Source organism: Crocodylus porosus, unplaced genomic scaffold (genome assembly GCF_001723895.1).
Source record: "Crocodylus porosus isolate Cpor-Errol unplaced genomic scaffold, CroPor_comp1, whole genome shotgun sequence".
Classification (NCBI taxonomy): Eukaryota; Metazoa; Chordata; order Crocodylia; family Crocodylidae; genus Crocodylus; species Crocodylus porosus.
In genome coordinates, this window is record NW_017728914.1 from 32,826,146 (window position 1) to 32,846,240 (window position 20,095).

At 44.0% G+C, this 20,095-nt stretch overlaps 1 protein-coding gene across 2 annotated transcripts in view; it reads left to right on the forward strand.

Annotated features, from left to right (window-relative positions):
• CANX (calnexin) overlaps nucleotides 1-20,095 on the forward strand; it is a 33,657-nt gene that overhangs the window by 7,038 nt on the left and 6,524 nt on the right. For both annotated transcript variants that reach the window (XM_019535201.1, XM_019535200.1), the window contains exons 2-14: nucleotides 7,927-8,109; nucleotides 8,570-8,643; nucleotides 9,199-9,257; nucleotides 9,572-9,713; nucleotides 10,471-10,552; nucleotides 13,894-14,086; nucleotides 15,852-16,041; nucleotides 16,577-16,690; nucleotides 17,156-17,312; nucleotides 17,782-17,997; nucleotides 18,805-18,924; nucleotides 19,027-19,171; nucleotides 19,339-19,442. In XM_019535201.1, coding sequence (XP_019390746.1) covers nucleotides 7,930-8,109; nucleotides 8,570-8,643; nucleotides 9,199-9,257; nucleotides 9,572-9,713; nucleotides 10,471-10,552; nucleotides 13,894-14,086; nucleotides 15,852-16,041; nucleotides 16,577-16,690; nucleotides 17,156-17,312; nucleotides 17,782-17,997; nucleotides 18,805-18,924; nucleotides 19,027-19,171; nucleotides 19,339-19,442 — 1,776 coding nt within the window. In that variant the 5' untranslated portion in view covers nucleotides 7,927-7,929. The remainder of the gene's footprint in view (nucleotides 1-7,926; nucleotides 8,110-8,569; nucleotides 8,644-9,198; nucleotides 9,258-9,571; nucleotides 9,714-10,470; nucleotides 10,553-13,893; nucleotides 14,087-15,851; nucleotides 16,042-16,576; nucleotides 16,691-17,155; nucleotides 17,313-17,781; nucleotides 17,998-18,804; nucleotides 18,925-19,026; nucleotides 19,172-19,338; nucleotides 19,443-20,095) is intronic.

Consider the following 20,095-nt stretch of genomic DNA (forward strand, 5'->3'; position numbering starts at 1 on the left):
ATTTCCCAGCCAGCGGATCGTGGTGGACCCAAGGCCATAATTGGCCAGTTTCGCCAAGAGGTGATCATGGGATACCAGATCGAAGGCTTTTTTGAAGTCAAGATATATGACCTCAATCTCTTCTCCCTTGTCTAGGTGATAGGTCATTAAAAAGGGATATTACTGTTTTAGTTCTGGAGAAGGCTGTTTCACTAGCAATGCAAGGCTGGTTTAATGCAGTCCTTTGGCATAAAGACTTATCCATGAAATTAATAAAGGATCCAAGTAAATGGAGAAATATCTTCAAAGTAGAGAAAAGGGCACTTGACAAATAGAGCAAAGTAAATGGTGGTGAGACATAAGGAAGAAACCCATCATATGGCTGGCTTAATCCGCTTCCCAGACATAGAGATGCTATTGGTGAAGACTATTCTTGTTATCTCCTTTTTTCAGTCCTAGCCCAACAGAAAAATGTAAAGGTGAGTGGACGAGACTTGCCGTTACTATTCATTAGTCCCAGATTTCTGGATTCATCTTCCTTTCTATGACCAGTTTCTTTGGTCTTGCATGTAGTTGCAATATTAATAGCACGTGTTCTAGTAAAAGCAAATGGATTGTAATATTGATAGCAATACTAATAATAATGAAACAAGTGTTTGAGGTGCTTGGCTTTCCAGCAGACTTTATTTTGCAGATATACAGGTAATCAAAATGATCCATGGAAGGTTTTGAATCACTACTGAAAGAAAAAAACATTGCTGCTGTTCCAGATAAGCTGTTGGTGTGGGTTCTAAAATCTGGGACCTTATTATAAAAGCCTCCGCTTCATGAAGCAGTTGAATTTTCTCTTCAAGTCAGAGTAAGCGGGACATTTATATACAACATTAATTGCAGTGCAAATACACTATTGGGAAGGATGGCACACTGATAGCTTGAGTACTGTTACACAGAAACAAATTAATGTCTGAAGAGATTATTTAAACAGGTTTTGCAGCCTATGTTTATTCACAAGTAAGCCATTTCTTTTTCTGGCTAAGCCCTATCCATGTGATAAATGAAGGAGCCTGTAAGAAGGTTATCGTACTAGATGTTTCTCTCTCTTGTTCTAAGGAACTCTTGGCAGACTTGGTTGGAAAGACTTTGGATTTACTATAATTGGGGACCTACAGAAATTACGATTTTTTTTTTTTGTGGATTTCATGAATTTGGGCAGTGCCCATGAAACTGGGGGTGGAGGGTGTAGAATTTACTGAAAATAAAATGCTATTGCCTTCCTGGCAGCAGTCCTCAGGGTGGTGTGGCAGCCTGCCGGAGGGGGATGGGGAGGCTGCCTGCTTGAGGGGCTGCTGATTTTTGGCTACAAGGGCTTCCTGTTATGTGACCCTGCCCTTCTAATCTGTTGCAAGGGGTGAGGCTGCATGAGAACCCTCACAGCCAATCAGCATTGGGGGGTGGGGCCACTGGAGACCCTTAGCCAATCAGAGGTATGGGGTCCTGCTGTGCTCTGCCCGCAAAAATGCTGCTAGTCCCTGTGTTGTCTGCGAAATTGGGCGGCCTCCTCAAATTTAGTAGGTCCCCAACTTCTATTAGCAAAGCAGAACTCTAGAAGTCATTCTTGACAACAGCTATTCTGTTTTAGCTCCAGTGAAGCTTCATGACTTAAGCAGCCATTATTTTAGTTTTCAAGGCCTTGGATTTAAAAAATCACTGAATTATAGAAATGTCACTTGAGGAGTAGAAGGACCATCATGGCTACATCACTTCACCACTCTTGAAGTGACAAGACAGATAAAGTATCAACAAAGCCCAACCTGAACTTGTGGTAGTTCCCTGGCAATGGGCAGCTTCTCTCATAAATAGGATGAGAAAGTGTGCGCTAATCTCCTGACATGCAGCAGGCCAGTAAAATGTTTTCAGATATACTGGGCACATCTTAATGGATACATGTGCATTAAGGTGCTTTTCCTAATGTGCATTAAGTTTAGTATGTCCAGTGTGAGGTACTAAAAGCCAAGCACATTTGTTACTGCACATTAAGGCAGCCTAATGCGCATTTGTTTAAGTGACGCTTAATGCTCAGTAGCCTATTTTACTGTTGCATTAGCATAATTGCGTGTTTTTGTTTTTTTTTACGTGATGGTTTAATGCACAGTAAAATGGGCTACTGTGCATTAAAGTGCTCATGTAGGCATGCCCACTGTCATTTTCAAGGTAAATATAACTAGATCAGGATTAAAAGTACATAGCAAAAATGTGATCTGTCATCCTGGTAAACTTCTCTGTTTGATAGCAAAATAGTTTGTTTTTTTCAATCTAAATTTATCTCAAAGTTGAGAAGTAAGTGAAGGATGTATAGGAGGAGGTAGATATGCCTAAATCAAAGACTAGGAATATTGGGGCAGAGGAGGATGGGTTGTATGTTTATGGGGGGTAGGGGCAAGGGAGCCTAGTACTGAAATATTGGAGAATTCGGTCTTTTTAATAGATGCACCTTTTACACCATTAAGCTTTAGGCAGTCCAACTGCATGTCCAGGAAGGTAATGCCAGCATTTCAAGGTTGTTATAGGGCTTCTGCTGGCATGTATGCTCACCTCCATGGTTACAGGCAGTGGAGCTGGCAGGGTACTCGGTGCACCCTAAGAGACACCAGCTGTTAAAGGGTTTCTGGCAGCTGGCAGAAAGTACAGGTACATCCACATGTGCTTTTGGTAGCTTTTCTGTTGCAGTAGAAGGCTTCTGCAGCTCATAAAACTGGTATTGCTTCCCCAGGATGAGGGGGCTTTGCTTTCACAGGGAAGCTGTGAGTATGGATGCATTTGTACTTCTGTTTGCAGAACTGTGCATAGTGCAGACCAGGCTGTTGGCAGGCAAATGTGAAGGACTAGAAACCTAGGCCAGATTTTCAGACAGCAAGTGCTTTGCGGTATCCATCACTTGCTCTCCTATGTTCAGTGACCTCTTCAAAGTCCAACCTTTTGTGGAAGTGGGAAGTACTAGCTAGTCCCTGAAAATGAATGCCAAACAGGAGCAGCCTTACTTTCAGCTCCAAAAAACCAGATTGCCTCTAAGGTTAAATAAAAATAGTAATGTTAGCATTACTGTTACTGCTGCTCTTCGTGTAATTATCTGTATTTAGGATGATTGTCATACCGAAAGCTGACACTTGAGAAGCAATGCAAGTTGCCTCTGGATAGGTCACTAGATTATTTTTTTTTTTTTTCTGGCTTCTACTTGACTGTGTTGATTTAAGGAATTTTTGCTACATGGAAACTTGCTTCAGTCTCCGGGATATGCACCAGATTCTTAAATTAACGTCTGTGTACAATTATTGCTGTCACCACTTGTTTCAGTTATTAAAATCCACTTAACTCCTAGAAAATATTTTCTTAGACTCCTTAGCATTGGATTTTAGGATTGGACTATAATTGGACAGGGCAGATGATAGAGTAAGTAATAGCTGGTATTTGCTCAAGCCTGAGCCTGTGTGCTTGGCAGGGGAAAGAATGGGTTGAAGTTGACTGGGGGGTGGGGATAAAGGTTTCGTTGGTCGGCCAGCTTGTCCAATATAAGTACTGGCATACTTAACCATTGATGTTCCTGTTGCAGGAGGTAAGAGGGGAAGCAAGTAGAGGAAAAAGGGTGTAGGTGGAAGATTTTGAGATGAGGCTTTTTTTCCCTTCCTGACCTTTGCAGAAAGGTGAAGGGGAAGGAAAGAACTGGTATGTAGTTGTGCATGAAGGCTGTATACCCTTTAAAATGTGTATTCTTGAAAACTGGGCTTTTTCCCAATATTGAATCTGGAGGTGGAACTAAACATGTACGGTGATTTGGGACCAAATCTAACTTTAGAGACTACAACTACATCTAGTAAAAATGAATGCATGTTTTATAAATGGCCTTGTATAGGATGACGGCAAGATAATGCCTTCATGTTTGCTTGCATATGGCCAGGGATCTGGATTTTTTTGTTTCTCACAGAAAAATGTGTATGTGTGTGTGGATTTGCCCTTCTCCCTGAGAAAAATGCAGGTTTTTCATTTTAACAGAGAAACATGGAGGTTTTTTCACTTCTGCGAAGAGCTTTCTATAGACTGGCAGAGTACCAGAGTAGTCCTGGCAGCTGGGGGCCCCTTCTGGCAGGGGTGTGGGGATGGGACAGACTGCGGGTGGGGCCTGGACCCATGTCCTGGTGAGTCAAGATGGCAGGGGGAACTCTGACTCCCCCCCAACAAACCCCAAAATCAAATACCAAAATGTATAGGTACTTATAATTGATTTTATTGTAGTGATTTGAGGCAGTGGTAGGCTTCCAAATTTCTTTAAAACAATAAATATATCAAGGAGAGAAGGAAAGATTGGAATATTCCTTAAATACTAGTCAGTGCAGTATTTTTACAAAGAAGACACGTGCAGCTATAGTAAGAGGGAAGGGGCACAAAACCTGTGGTGCCTCAAACTCCCTGCATGTGGAATATGATGCTCACCCAGTTCAAGAAGCAGGGCTCAGCTCCAGCAGGACCGTACCCTCAACTAACTGCCACACTGCTCAGCCCTGCTTGTCAAGCTGGGTGGGCTTTCAGCTGATGCTGCTGGCTACCCACCCAGCTCAGAGGCACTGGGGCAGTTCAGCTGCCACAGAGCAGGCCCTCTGCTCACTGATCTCCAGCAGTTAGTTTTTGGAGACAGATTGTGTCATATGCAGTGATCTTGGGTTTTGCTGTTTAAAAATTGCAAATTCTCTAACTTAACCCTTCCCCCCCCCAAATCCGTAATTAAAATGAAATGTCACCTGGCCTGAGTGCAGTGCGACCAAACAAGCCTGCTGGAAACAGTGTAGCTCCAGCCCTCCTTGTGTGCAGAGCCGGAGACATGTGTCCTCTGCCCTCCTGGGCTGTGTGTTCCCCATGCCCCTGGACGAGCTGCTCATGGCTCCATTTTTCCCACCCTGCCCCAGCTGTGCAGGGCTTGCCCCTACCCTACTCCCTACCTCACAGCTGCTGCAGCTGCCCCGCATTTGGGGGCGGCATGTGCCCCCCTCTCCGCATCTGTGCATGGCAGGTGTACGTGGCATTGGGCGGCGACTCCTGGGCCAGCTGCAGTGGGGTTTAGGCATGTGAAGCCCAGCCCCCAGCAGCAGCTGCCTCTGCCACACACAGATGGGAGGGCACTGGGCCTCTGCCTGGGGTACACGCAGTGTGGGGAGCTCTCCTGTTGCCCAAGCTTGATCCTCCCACCACCTGCCTGGCTGGGGCCCCCACTCACCTTCCAGGTCTTTGCTGCGTTCTGTCCATCACCATGGGGGCCTTAATCTGGCCTCCTTCCCCCACCAACTGACCTGCTGGGTTAGGGGGGCATGCATGCATGTATATGTTAAGCACCCCCAGCCCAGGGTCTACTGCAAGAGGCTTCAGGATTGACTGGTTGGTGACCATTACTCTAGGCAGCATTCACTCTAAAAGGCTGTTATGGGCATCTTCTGCTAGTCAGTGGGCATGAACCGGTGCAAAGATGAATCTGCCTGTCTTAAAGAATTTGAACTTTCAATGGTAGAGATGCTTTAAAAGTTGTGTTGTTCCTTTTTGACTAGATCTAAGGCTCTATGCACAGTTGATTGGGCCTGGAAGCAGCTGAGGGCCCATGACTTGGCAATCCTGGGTGTGGCTAGTGTATGGTTTTTAAATATCTGCATGTGGCTGTTTATATAGTAAAGCCTTTAGTGCTGTGAGTGGAGTCCTGGCACAGAGCAGCTTGTGCAGCAGTTGTCTGGATTGCGAGGGGGAGGGGTCAGTGTGTTTTAGACCATGATCCTTCAGGTTATTGCTGTTGTTAGCAAACGGTCTGCAGTAGTGTGTTGCTGCAGAGACTTTTTTTTAAAGCCTTAAAGATGGCTTCTGTGCAGGATTGTAAAAAGACAGTTTGGCTGTAGTCTTAACTTCCATCTTTTCCTGTTACTGGGAAAATATGCAGGCTGGCATAGTCTCCAATGATTAATTTTGTGCATGACTAATCTTAACTCTGCATTTTTCTCTCTTCTTTAGACTTCCTGTAGAAAGTAAAGGCTGTAAGTTGTCTAGACTTCAAAGATGAAGCTCTGTTCCCACAACTGTGTTTAGCACCACCAAGTAGCAGCAGCTCTGCTTGCCATAAGTAACAGCACAGTATCAAGGAGTCCGGGGGTTCAAAAATGCTGTTTCATGTGAATTTTCAGACTAGTCATTGTTGCGACTGCAGCTTTTTTAGAAGCAAGCTGGGATGTATAACACTAAGTAAACAGAGGTACACAGCATGGAGGTGTTGTATGAGCAATCAGTTGACAGCATGTTGGAAACCTGGCCTCCTTTTATGTTATCTCTTGAGGTGCAGCAGTGGTAACTTAAAATATCTGGTAGTGTTGCAGAACTGGCTTACTGACCTGCAGAGATTCTTGACGTTTTTGTAACCCAACAGGCTTTCTGATATAGGCTTTGAAGACTTGTTTGAACATGTCACCAGTATAGGTTTTTGCAAGAGGCTATTTTGGTCTTGCTTTTGATGGGAGGGATGAGATGCTGTAATAAACTTAGGATTTGCTTTTTATACCAGGAGCCTTATTCCGTTTCCCTGTCTCTGTCACTTCCTCCATAAGATGCATCAAATCATGTTTGGTAATGGAAAACTTGCAGGTGGGGCTTCATCTTGCCTTCATTCTTTTCAGAATGATCCAGAAAACTTTCACGAATACTTGTAGAAACAGCTGTATCCTCCCATGCAAAGGTGATGCATGGCATTGGTTTAAAGGCACACTAAAGTCTCAAGGGGCATCTTGAGACTTGTGAAGAGGGTGGGGGAAGTTCTGTCCTTGAATCTTGGAATTTTGGGGGGAGGGGGTGGGAGGGTGTTTGCTTTCCCTATGTAGCAAGACCATCTGGAGGACATTTCCACTGTTCTGCAGTTGCATACTGGTACAATGAGTAAATGTGCTGTCCTGTTTAATATATTTCCTTTCAGGAACACTGCCTTTTAATTCTCTTTGTCCGCATGATGATGTGTTTGCTATCTCTAATTAGTAACCTTCCTGCCAATACACTTCAGTTGACTTAAAGTAGATTGTGTATATTGTTTTTCCCAAGGTCATCTGAACTATAGTGCTGAGGAAAGCTAACAAGTATGAACTATTGCCTTTCCTGTGAAACATCTAGAGTAACTTTAACTGTTGTAACTGAGGGCCCTGGATACCATGCATCTCGAATAATGGGGCTTCTTTTTCAGCTGTGGAGGGCCAGCAAGGATTTTTTGTTAAGTCTGCCCCTGCACATGGCTTCATAACAAACTTCAGTATCAAATAGGACAAAGCACAGGAGGTGAAAACAAGTCTTTTCTGGATGGGAGGCTAAGCAGTGGGGGTGATGACTTTTCGAGCTCCACTGTGTTACAAGGAGTACTTGTACACAAAACTAAACGGCTGCAAAGCCATCCAGGGTGCAGCCACCCAGAGAATTTGGCTAGTTATTTTTCCTTTCTCTTTACTTCGCTGTATTTTAATGCTAGTTCTGACTCGTCAACAGACTTCCATTGATTTTTTTTTTTTTTTTTTTTTTTGGGGTGAGTCTGTTAACTCCTTTTCTCTTCTGTAGGAAGTCTGACATGCTAGTCCTGCATCTATACATAGTCTGCTTTGTACATTGATTGCAGCAGCGTTTCAGATGGGCTACAAAAGTCTCAGCCATGGCACTAACATTTCAGTTCGTACTATGGATGCTTGCCTTCTACATGGCTTTCTTATCTCTTCTGAGAGGTTTCTAGTCCTGGTTAGGCTGGCTAGATGCAGTTGATACAAATTAGCAATCAAAGGGATTCCTTCTGGTTTAGAATTGTGCACCTGTCCTGTTAGCATTCCTTGTTTGTAGTGCAGTCTTTTCTTGCCGGTGTTTCAACTACAGTGTCTGTCTTTTCTCCTGAACGTATAGATCATGGAGCTGAAATGGTTGTTGTGTGCGACACTGCTGGTTCTTGGAACAGCTGTTGTCCAGGCACATGATGGTGAAGATGACAATGACGATGTAGTTGATATTGAAGATGACTTGGAAGATGGCATTGAGGAGGTAGAAGAGTTGAAACCTGAAGCCAGCACCCCTCCTCCAGCCCCAAAGGTTTGACTTTAAACTATTTGATCTTGAGAACTGCACTTGTTTTGGTGTGAACTGCTCCATAATTACAAGGATCTGGGCCAGGAATCATTTTGATGCAGAAATTCAGTGTAACAGCAAAGTAAGGGTGATAATATTAAAGATACTGTCTTGACAAACAGTAGCATTGGAATGCTAATTAAAATGCTGCTCTTCCCACCACCAGGGAAATTCTCACAATGTATGTGAATCCTTCAGTAGGCAATATTAGTATTTATAGGTGTAACAAGTTAAGTTTTTAAGGCAAGAATACTGACTTTCTTTCTGTATTGGCAACATAAACAAGAAGTTAAGAATGCTTCAGACCATTTCAAGTCTTGGTTGGGTGGAATGCAAACTCCACAGCCATGACTTTCTTTGGACAGCAAATTGTTGAATGTGTAAACAAGAAATGTTTTGTGAATTTTCCTTCTTTCTTCAACAGGTCACATATAAGCCCCCTGTTCCAACAGGTGATGTCTATTTTGTGGAAGCCTTTGATGATGGAACTCTGGCAGGGTGAGTGATCCTCAAGCTGCTTTCAAAAAGCAAATTGGGCCTTGAATTGGGTATATTTCTTTACGCTTCGTTGGAAACCTTAGCGCTCAACTAGTTAGTGTTACATGGCCAGAGTTTAAATGAAACATCCTAATGCAGCCACTAACTCCCTTTCTGCCTAACCTCCAAAGTTCCTAAAACTTGTAGAATATTCAGTTATGCAGCTTCCTTTAGGTATTGATTTACCTAACTGAATGGGGGCATATGGTGCACTTTTACTCTTTTTTTTTTCTCTTGGTTGCTTTTAATTACCTCTCCTGGGTTTGTGATGGGATGGAGAAAATGGTGGTATTACCCCTGCGAAGCTAATGAAATGCTGATGTTACAATTGGTGGCACAAATGTTTGCCATCTTAGAAAAGAAGCAAATACACAAAATCCTCCAGCAGCAAAACAGTTGAAAGGGCACAAGGAATTTGAGGATATTGCTGTCCTTTTGACCAGGTCTTCTTCTTTAGTGTTTATTTATAAATGTTTGTCTGTATGTTGCTCACCTCTGCTGGGTATTTTGTTTCAGATGGGTTCTTTCCAAGGCCAAGAAGGATGACACAGATGATGAGATTGCCAAATATGATGGTGAGTGGCCAGTTCTTTAATTGCCCATATAGCAAAACCTAGGCTTAAGATTTGAGACTTAAACATTTTCACAAAAATATGATCATGTTTGGGTGTGACCTTAGCTAATAATGTGCAGAAAGTAGTGCCTATTTCATCAGGTCCTGAAGAAATGCATTATTTTTGGATGGCTAGCTTGTACACTGAAACTGTATAAGGCTGATCATGATGGCAGAGTGACTGCTTAAGTAGAGTAAAACAGGTATTTTGGGATTCTTGGAAGTTCTGGTGCAAAACCAGTTGAAGTTTTTGTGGCTTTCTCTCCTCTCCTCCAGGTAAATGGGAAGTGCAGGAACTGAAGGAAACGAGGCTTCCAGGGGACAAAGGGCTTGTGTTGATAAGCCGGGCCAAACATCATGCAGTCTCTGCCAAATTGTCAAAACCTTTTGTATTTGATACCAAACCACTCATTGTACAGTAAGTAGGGGAAATTTAATGATTTACTTATGGTACCAAACAGAAGGTGGTGGAAGCCTGAGGGGTTTGCTCCAGAACTAACTTTTTTGTTTGACTCAGGATGTAAGCAGTTGCCAAGCATGGTAGACTCTTGCACTGCAAGGTATCTACTTGCACTGCAAGCAGATACTGTTTCCCACCCACCCTTGAAAACTATAAACATGGAATAGTAATAGTTTCAAGTTTCTCTTGGTGATGTCACTATTCCTACAGAAGAAAATAGATGCGTTTTGAATTTCTACCAGGTAGCCTCTTGGAGTGTGAAGCTGAACAGGTTTGCAGTTATGGTTGGGGTTTTACTCTACTTAGTATAGTTCCTGTGGCAAGGCAAACTAACGAGATGTAGTTAAGGCATTTGAGTCAAGTTTGTAGTGTTTCTTTTTGTCCCGCAAACTGTCCCACTTCTCTCTGCTCTCAAAAAAAATAAAAAATAAAACCTCTAGACTAAACAAACCCAGTTTCTTCACTTTGAACTCATGGGTCAGTGTGTTTTTTTTTGTTTTTTTTTGTTTTGTTTTTGTTTTTGTTTTTTGAAAGCTCTTAATTCACGTTGCAGTCTGGATTCTACAGTTTGTCCACATCCTAAAGACCAGGCTATATTATCTGTGAAGGATTCATTTAGAAATAAGAGACTATTTAAAAGAAGCATGAAGGGAACAGGTTTGGGGTTTTTTCATATCTAACATGCCCTGTTCTCTGTTGTCAACTTCTACATTAGGTATGAGGTAAATTTCCAAAATGGAATTGAGTGTGGTGGTGCCTATGTGAAACTGCTTTCAAAGACCCCCGACTTGAACCTGGTGAGTGGTGTGAATGCTGTTTCTCAAATAGAAGCGTCTTACTCCTCTCCAATAAACTTATGGTTCTTTTAAAGTGTGAAATCAGTGGTATGTATTTTGGGTTTGATTTCAGAACTAGTCTGTACCAGAAGCTCCTGTCATCCCCACTGAGGACGGCAGGTGTTGAGCTCTTTCTGAAAACTCAGGCCTCTGTGGTTAAGACACTTGTAGCAGCTGGGCACTCGAGCCCCTCCACAAGTCTATAATATTGTAAATTCTTTAGACATTTCTAAATGTCTATTTTCCTGTTCCTTTTTGCAGCAAGAGTAGCTGTTTCATTTATACAAGGGACACTGGAATTTCTGTCTTAGCCCTTCCAGATATAAACAAACTTCATGGGGGGGAAAACTGACTGAGCGTTAGGTAGCTAGTTGTCCTTTTAAGCTTGAAATTAGTATGGCTGAAATCCTAGGCGACTCCCCCAGCTTTTTCTCTTCACAGCCACTTTGAAATGTTTATTAAAAAAAAAAAAAAAATGTGTAAAGTTAGGGCCATCCCTAAGGGGTGGTGTGAATCAAGGTGACCACCCCACCGCATGCTTTGTGGGGCCCTGCAGAGCCAGATGGAGCAGCAGTGACACGGAGCAGGGTGAAGCGATGGCTCTGTCCAGCTGCTGCTACCATCAGTGGCGGCAGCGACAGCTTCTTTGGGTCCAGGACCTGTGGGATCAGAGTAGGGGCGGGGTCCCATGCAGGCTGATTTGTCCTGGGCCCTGCACCCTGCTCGGGTTGCTTCTGTGTAAAGTACTAGTCTGGATACTTTGAGATTTTTCTTTCTGTAAGAAACGCTTTGGACTATTGCATATCTGATTGTGCCTAACCTATGAACCCACTAGTATAGCAGCCTTGTCTGAAGGTACAAGTAATGGAGCAGATGATGAACTGTTAAGAAGCCTTCCTCTCTCACCTTCTGCGCGCTCTTCTCTCACCCAAAAGGTTGTGTTCTCACTCAAGGGAATGGGTGAACTTTTGGGGCCTCTGTCATAGAGAAGTTAGACTGCAAGGAACCTCCTAGAGGTCATATAGTTCCAACCCCTATGCCTGAGGCATAATCATCCCTATCCAGACCATCTCACGCAACTGTAATGTAAACCAGGGGTGGGCAGTTATTTGGTCTGAGGGCCAATTAAGGAGTTTCCATGAGCTGTTGGTGGGTTGTAGAGCGTGCTGTCAGGAAGCGAAGTCCAGCTGCTGGGCTGCCCCTGCCTCCCTGCATGCATGATGGCTCGGGCTGTTTCATGTACTGGGCTGGTTGGGGTTGAACAACTTGCCACAGGCCAGGTAAAATCTCATGGTGGGCCAGATCCAGCCTGTGGGCCTTATTTTGCCCACTCTGATCTAAACTGTAAGACTATCCTTGACCCTGATGCAACATAGACCTAACACCCTAACCTGCCACGGGTAAAGCAGAGGAACCACAGTAGCCAAAGTCCTGCTTCTATAAAACGTTGTCAGCATATGCTCAAGAAGTCCTGGGTAGAGGGCTATCTATGTTTCCTGCTACAGAGGAAGGCACAAATGCCCACAGTCCGTACCAGTCTGACCATGGGTGCTGGTAGAAGTGGATTTCACTCTAGGATGTAAATATGGCTTTAAAAATGTTTAGTGTAACTTCCTCTAATTATACCTGTTAAAGGATTAAGTGATGTAACACAGCAGCTCAGACACAGCTGCTGCTAGGAGCCACAGGCTCTAAGAGCATTTTGACTGCGGGGAGGGAGGGGATGAGGCAAGTCCAGCCAGACAACACAGCCCAGGTGAAGACCTGCTCTAGGAGGGAGCACTTGTGGAGGCACAGCTAATTGCTTAATTGATAAGTCAGTAGGCTGCTCCCTGGTTTCCTCTTGGGCTATGGGTGCTAGTCTACCATCACCACCTTCCTCCCTCCCTTGGCTTCATGCCCTCTGCTTTCCCATTCCTGCTGGGGTACAGAAAGGCCCAGAGCTAAAGGATAACTGGTAAACTAAACTAATGGGTTATCACCAGGGGTCTAGGTTTTCTGTTTACCACAGAAAATTGGAGAAAACCACTGAGTCCCTGTTTTTATTGGAGAAAACATGGATTTTCCTCTTTAGCAGAGAAATCCATGGATTCTCTGCTTTTGCAAAGAGCTCTTGCAGGCTGGCACAGCTCCAGCCCTTCACCTTTGGTTGGCGCATACAAGCCTCCTCCTCCCCCTCCCCCGGGCAGGAGGCCGGGCAGCATGTGTGCAGTGTGCATATGGCAGGCACCACCACACTGCGCCTTGTATTGCTTGCCCACAAAGCCCCCTGCAGTGGGGCCCTCTGCTCTCACCCCCTGGCCCTGCTTCTGGCTGCAGTGTGCTATCTGGGGCTGACAGCACCCCCCACTCCTTTTGGCCCACAGCCCCCAAGCCCCACTTACCTCTAGGATCCAGGGACAAAGGGCATGGCTCTATGGTGGCAGCACTTGCCTGCAAAGGCGCGCACTGCCCCCCCCGGTGGGGCAGTACATATGTGGCCCACACACTGTGGTTGCCACTGCACTGCTGTGCCCTACGCCACTTGCCTGCAAAGCTGTGCAGGTGGCCGTGGAATGGTAGTGCAGGGTGCAGTGGTAGAGTGCGGTGGTGGCCTTCATGTGCGGACCTCCTCTCAGGCCAGCTGGCATGTGTGGCCTGCGGAGTGGCACCCCTGCCCTCGCCCCCTGGGCCTGCTCCTGGGAGTGGGCACAAGGGTGCACACGTACTTGCTGGGGTGGGGGTCAGTGTCTGTGTGGGTCTAGGGGGTTGTTGTGAGGGACATCAGGAGGGCTGCTGAGGCTCTGTGGGGAGTGCAGGGCACCAGCAGCGCTGGGGAGGGCTGTGGGGAGCCTTTTAATTTTTTTTTACCATAGATTTTTGTTTTTTAATTGGGGAATTTTTTCATTTTTTAATCAAAGAAAACCAGGATCCTTGGTTATTGCTGCTCTTATCAGATAAAGGATTAAGTGTTTACCTGCCACTCTTCCTGACTTCAAGTGAACTAATAGGAAAAAGGTCTGTTCGCTAAACTAGACCCTGTGTTTGTCTCATTTTTTAATTTTGTCTGCTTCTAGTGGTTGGACAGAACAAATGTCTGCATAAAAATGTGAAGACATGGGGACCAGTTGCATCTCAAAAGGGGGGTGGACTAGGTTGACTCTTCTACTTAAAATGCCTGTGATTCTAATAAACAAACTGTCTGATTTTAATTGAGAGCATCAACTTCTTTAATTTAGTTATAAGCACCCCATGCTAAACTTTTAACCCATTACTTTGAAGTTACTCCAACTAAAATTTCTTTTTTTCTCCTTATTTAAAAGGATCAATTTCATGACAAAACACCCTATACAATTATGTTTGGTCCTGATAAATGTGGAGAAGACTATAAACTGCACTTCATTTTCCGGCACAAGAACCCCAGAACTGGAAAGTATGAAGAGAAGCATGCAAAGCGTCCGGATGCAGATCTGAAGACCTACTTTACCGATAAGAAGACCCACCTTTACACTCTTGGTAAGGAACTTGTAAAGCGTGTTGGTATCAAGGCAAGTAGAGTGGGGAGGGGGAGCTCTTTTGGAGAGAGGGGTGGTGCAAGGAGCAGATCATTGGAGGCTCTCTCTGTGCAAGAAACCATGGAGTAAAGAGCACATGCTGATGAAACTCTGACCATCTGAACTTTGGTAAAGGAAACATGAATTGGCAAACTTTATATTTAAATACAGCATTCACTCAGTTACTTTATTATTATAGCCCAACTAATCTATAATAAATATAGTAACACTATATCTGTATTACTCTTTTAACAGTAAGCTCTAAAAATTGATAAGGGGTAGGGAGGGGGTTTGTAAAAATGTTGGATCGCTCTCTTAAACTTTCATTCCCTGTCCCAGGCCAGATCCAGAATATGTGGTTCCTTGCAGACTAGATCCAGCTCAGGGCATGGGGTGGATGCAGTGGCAGCTCCAGCTCCTATTGCATGCTGCATGTCCAGTGCTGGAGCAGAAGCTGCTGCTACTGCTCCTTGCATTTTCATGCTGGGGTTGCAGCTCTGGCTTCAGCATGGAGGATGTAGCAGTGACAGTTTTGGTTCTAGGTCTGGCACATGGTCACAGGCACGTAGTAGAGCCAGTGGCTGGGGGCTGTTGCAGTGGCAGTGGCAATATGTGAAGAGGCTGGAGGGTGACCTAGGGTCGTCAGCCATTGCTCACCCTCCTGCCACCAACCACTATGTCCACTGGACCTGGACTCTGCAACAGGGCCCCTACCAGCTGCGCTTCCCAACTTCCTGTGGCCCATCAGTAGCCCAGCTGGTCAGACACAGCAGCTCCACAGGCTGTATGCTTGATACCTTGCTCTAGAAAAAAAGTGTTTCTAGCTGACTTCCTGCCCCTTGGGCAGGGGGGTTGGACCCGATGATCTTACGAGGTCCCTTCCAGTCTTAATGTCTATGAAATATTGTGTGTGCGCGCTCCTGTTTTGCAAGCAGCTCAATTTTGATTTGGTCTTTGTGTACATTTTAGCCTACTGTTATAAACTCAAGGTTCTAAGAGATTGTAAAATCAGGTGGAGAAAAATCCACTAGAAAAGGTGGGTCAGAACATTGATTTATAGTAGGTACCTAAAGGCTGTTAGACAAATTTCCTTTCCACGGATAGGATACTGCAGTATAGCATAGCCTAGAACAGTGGAGGCCCACCTTTTGTGGCAGGTGTGCCACAAATTAGCTCTGCACCCTTCCCCTTTGCCTGATCCACTTCACAGCTTTCTGGTCCCAACTGTGCTCCCTGTTGGAACTCCTGCTTTACCTTCTGCTTCCTACCCTATCTGCTGCTATGCTGCCTGTCCTTACTCTAATCTGTGGGGTGCCACACAGTGTCTGTGCCACTTGTAGAATTCATGCTGCAGGCTGGCCAATGCAGGTCTAAAGCATCAAATTTTGGCTTTTGGTATCTGGAAAAAAGTTCCTCTTTTAAAAGCAGTGTAATGGGGAAGAACACGACTCTTTCTGATGTAACAGATCACTTTTTAGATGAGGTAGGCATGTGGAGTAGGACTCTCCATAACTAAACATTTTAAGATGAGTTTAGTTCCTAGGTTTATTTCCCCTTGGCATTACTACTTGTAGAGGTAGGTTCAGTCACAATAATTGTCTTAAGGTTTGAAGTTTGGGGAAGGATGGTGTAGAAAGGGGGAAATGGCATCTTCTGGACTTGTTTTCCCCCCTTCTCCTTTTTTTATTGTAAAAACCTCCAACAGATTTTGTTCCCCTCTCTTCCAGTGCTGAATCCTGATAATACCTTCGAAATTTTGGTTGACCAAACTGTTGTGAACAGTGGAAATTTGCTGAATGACATGACTCCTCCTGTGAACCCAGCCAGAGAAATTGAGGACCCAAATGATGAGAAACCAGAGGACTGGGATGAAAGGGCAAAGATCCCAGACCCAGATGCTGTTAAACCAGATGATTGGTGAGTAGCTGAGAAGATGAATGTAGCCAGATAATGTGCAAGTAAGTAGAGACTGCTTTAGATCTACAGTAAGTGTGGTATAGTTCTGTGGTGGGTTTGTGTTGGGGTTTTTGTTTGTGGGGTGTGGGTGGTGAGGGGGCTGTTTTTTACCTGTATCACTGTAGGCAGTTGAGATTTTGAGTACAAGTCTAACATTCCAGACCTGTTCAGCTGTACTGACTGGCAGGTGATTTGCAGATTGAATGCAGGCAGTTTTGGGGAGGGAGTGTCACAGTTCAACTGGCTCACTTGAGCAAATGTGGTAACTGATCTTTTTCAGTCAAGTCCCTTGCTTAGCTGTGCACTTGCTTCCTTTGGTCAAGTGTGGTATGGCATGTTACAACATGACAATTCTAGTCCATGGGAATCAAACTGCTTAGCTCTGAAATCTGTTTAGTTATCTGTAGTGTAGTGTGTTAAGAGCTCTGATCAGTTCCTTTTAAGTGAAATGTTTTTGGCATAGAGTAGACAATAGAACATTTCCCTCTTCTTCAAGGGATGAAGATGCTCCTGCAAAAATTCCAGATGAAAATGCTGTGAAGCCAGAAGGGTGGCTGGATGATGAACCAGAATATGTAGCAGACCCTGATGCAGAGAAACCAGATGACTGGTATGTTGACTGTAGCTAGACTCTGATTTGTCTGTCTTTGTATAATGGGTAATTGCTGTAGCTCAGGTTACCAAGTAGGTTTAAAAACCCAAAGATATTGGGGGTCAGGAGCATAACTGTGCTTGCAAGTAATTGTGCACTAAACAAACTGATAGGGAAGCTGGCTATTGCAGGCTAGCATAATTTAGGATGTGCAAAGTAGTACTAGTAGTGGAACACGGAGCTGTTCTCCTGCTTTCTTCTGCACTATCCTTCAACTTCTGATCTTACACCCAAAACTAGAAGCTCCTTAACAAGGGCTGTCTTTCTGTTTACTGTTATACTTCTCATCCATGGATCTGAGCAACACTTTTTAAAATACACACTCCCCACTTATTCAGCAAGGATGATATGGCCTTTGCAAGGAAACATACCTTTTTCTTTCTGTTGAGAGACTTTTTTTTAAACTGAGGCTTTCTTTCCCAGGGATGAGGATATGGATGGAGAGTGGGAGGCACCTCAGATTGCAAACCCCAAATGTGAGTCAGCCCCTGGTTGTGGTACTTGGCAGCGTCCTATGATTGATAATCCCAACTACAAAGGCAAATGGAAGCCTCCTATGATTGATAACGTGAACTACCAGGTAGGTCTCAAGCTTTTGCAGAACTTCCTGGCCGGTGTTGGAACATTTTTACTTTTTAGATGTACTAGCTTAAGAAATGCAGAAAGTTGGAACTTGTCTCTCAAAACCAGTGGCTAGAACTGCTAGTGTCACTTTTTTTTTTTTTTGTCCTTGTGCCTTTTTTAAATTGGGTTCACTTGGGGAAGGCTCTTTCACTGTAGTGGATTATCCTGGACTGCAGCTTTTACCCCTTCTAAAATAAAAATCTTACTTTAAAAAGGGGAGGGGCAGGATATGAAGCAGAAGTACTTGAGGGTGTCTTTTGTGAAAATAAGATAAAACTGAACAAAAAGTAATAATGGTCCTCCCACCACCTCCCCTTGCCCTCCCAGTCTTCCAACCCAACTTGGGCTGTTTTTGATGGAAACTTTTGTGTCTTGGTGTGTGATACTGAATCTTTTGTGCTTTTGTTTTGTTTTGTTTTTTCCAGGGGATCTGGAAACCTAGGAAGATCCCAAACCCAGACTTCTTTGAAGACTTGGAACCATTCAAGATGACTCCTTTCAGTGCTGTGGGACTTGAGCTGTGGTCAATGACATCTGACATTTTCTTTGACAACTTTATTATCTGTACTGACCGAGCAGTAGCTGATGATTGGGCCAGTGATGGGTGGGGTCTGAAGAAGGCAGCTGATGGTGCTGCTGAGGTGAGGAGCAAAAGCTTAGCTTTTTTTTATAAATGAATACCAACTATATGCTTGGAGTAGCTTCTGGCAGCTTTGCAGGCTGGATTTCCGTAGATCCTGGTTTTTTGGATACAAGAACATATCCAATGAATACATGTGAAATGAACCTAATTAGAGCTGTGATAGCTAATTAAGCCCATCACTTTTATCATGGACACAATAACTCCTAGAAGCCTTTTTCAGTAGTTACAGCTTCTTAAACTCCTTTCCTACAAAACCATGTTGATGGTCTTTTTCATAAGATAATCTTGAAACAAATACAAATTTCTGTAAATAAATAGTGCTCTTGAAATAAAGATAACTATAGGTCACCTGTTGTTTCAGAATTGGCAATCTTAAATTGTGTAGTTTGATCCAAACAAAACTTCTTAAGTATCATGGACTTCTGTTGTGAATGTAATGGCTTAAGGTGTTTCCACCTAATACAACTTTTCATGCTATTGGAACTGAGTGTAGGTTTTAGCCATCCTCCCAGTTCATGAACATTCATATATTAGACTCTTTAGATATAGTTTAAGGTATACACGTACTCTTCCACAGACTTGAATTATGAACAATAAAATCATTCTTAAGATGGCTGTTTACACAGAGAGAGCTTACAAAGACTTCCAGTGTAAATGATGGCAATCTTCTGAAGCTGTCCCTAACTGGAATGTCTGAATCTATGGTCGCTAGTCCTCCATGGATAGCCATGTAACTCTTTTTGTTCTCCTGAAGTAAAAGCTAAATACAAGCGTTTGGAATTTCTTTTCTTTTTTTATTTTGTAGCCTGGTGTTGTGGGCCAAATGATGGCAGCTGCCGAAGAGCGTCCTTGGCTCTGGGTAGTCTACATCCTAACTGTGGCTCTGCCTGTGTTTCTTCTTGTCCTTTTCTGCTGTTCTGGAAAGGTATGTACTTTTTCTTTCTAGGCTTCAGAGAGAAGTTTTAGGTCAAGATGCTTTCCCCTTGTGGAAAGTGGTTCACCTTGAGACTTTTCTGTCTGCTTTTAGAAACAGCCCAGTGCTGCAGAATACAAAAAGACTGATGCTCCTCAGCCTGATGTGAATGAGGAGGAAGAGAGAGAAGAAGAAAAAGACAAGGGGGACAAGGAGGAGGAGGAGGAAGAGGAAGAAGAAGCAAATGAAGAAAAGCTGGGTAAATTAAATTCCTGTTTGGAAACATTGGGAAATCCAGTACTGGTTTTCTCTCTCATTTTGAAAGTAAAATGTGTTGGCAGATGTTAATGTAGGATTAATGGCAAGTCATCTGAAATGAGTGAATATTTTCTAGAAAGACTTCTCTTTTTTTTTTCTCCCTTTTAGAAGAAAAGCAAAAGAGTGATACTGAGGTGGGAAATGCTAGTCAGGAGGAAGAGGAGGAGGAGGAGGAGGAAGAGGAGGAAGAAGATAGAAAACCTGCATCAGAGGTAAAACATCTTGGAGACATCTCTTCAAATTCAAATGAATCCTGTAAGTTAGTGGAGTTCAACCCCTACCCCATAGGCCAAATCTGGCTGGTGGGGTTCCCCACCAATCCCTGGGGAGTCTTATAGGCCATGGCCCTGTATGTTAGCTTAGGTGTGTAGGGTGGTACAGAGCCCAATCCTGGGCTGAGGAGGTTTGTAGGGTGGGTGGCATTGGATCCCTGGAGCCTGATTTTCCACATGGAGGGCAGGGCAGGGTCTGATCTGGCCATGCATTATTCATTTAGCCCACAGGGCCAAAACACAGTGAGCACCACTGTTCTTTAAGTTGTAGCTCTCATCTCGGGTGATGGTACTTTAACTAGCTGTTTTTTAAAAAAACTAAACCCATCATGGTACTTTCCTACTGATAATATAAACAAGCTAAAGTTCAGGACAACTGCTTGGAATCGAATTCTGTAATCAATGTGCAGCAGCAGAATACTAGCAGAATAGGGTGGTTTAGAGGGTCTTTTCTAGAGATGAAAGAACAGTCAAGCCTTTCTGTGTGATTTTGGAGTACGGATTTTTCAATGCACTTGGCATTGGCCTGATAATCTGTACGACCACCATTCTCTGCAGTGATGTCTACTATACTGATAGACAGGAGGGAGGAA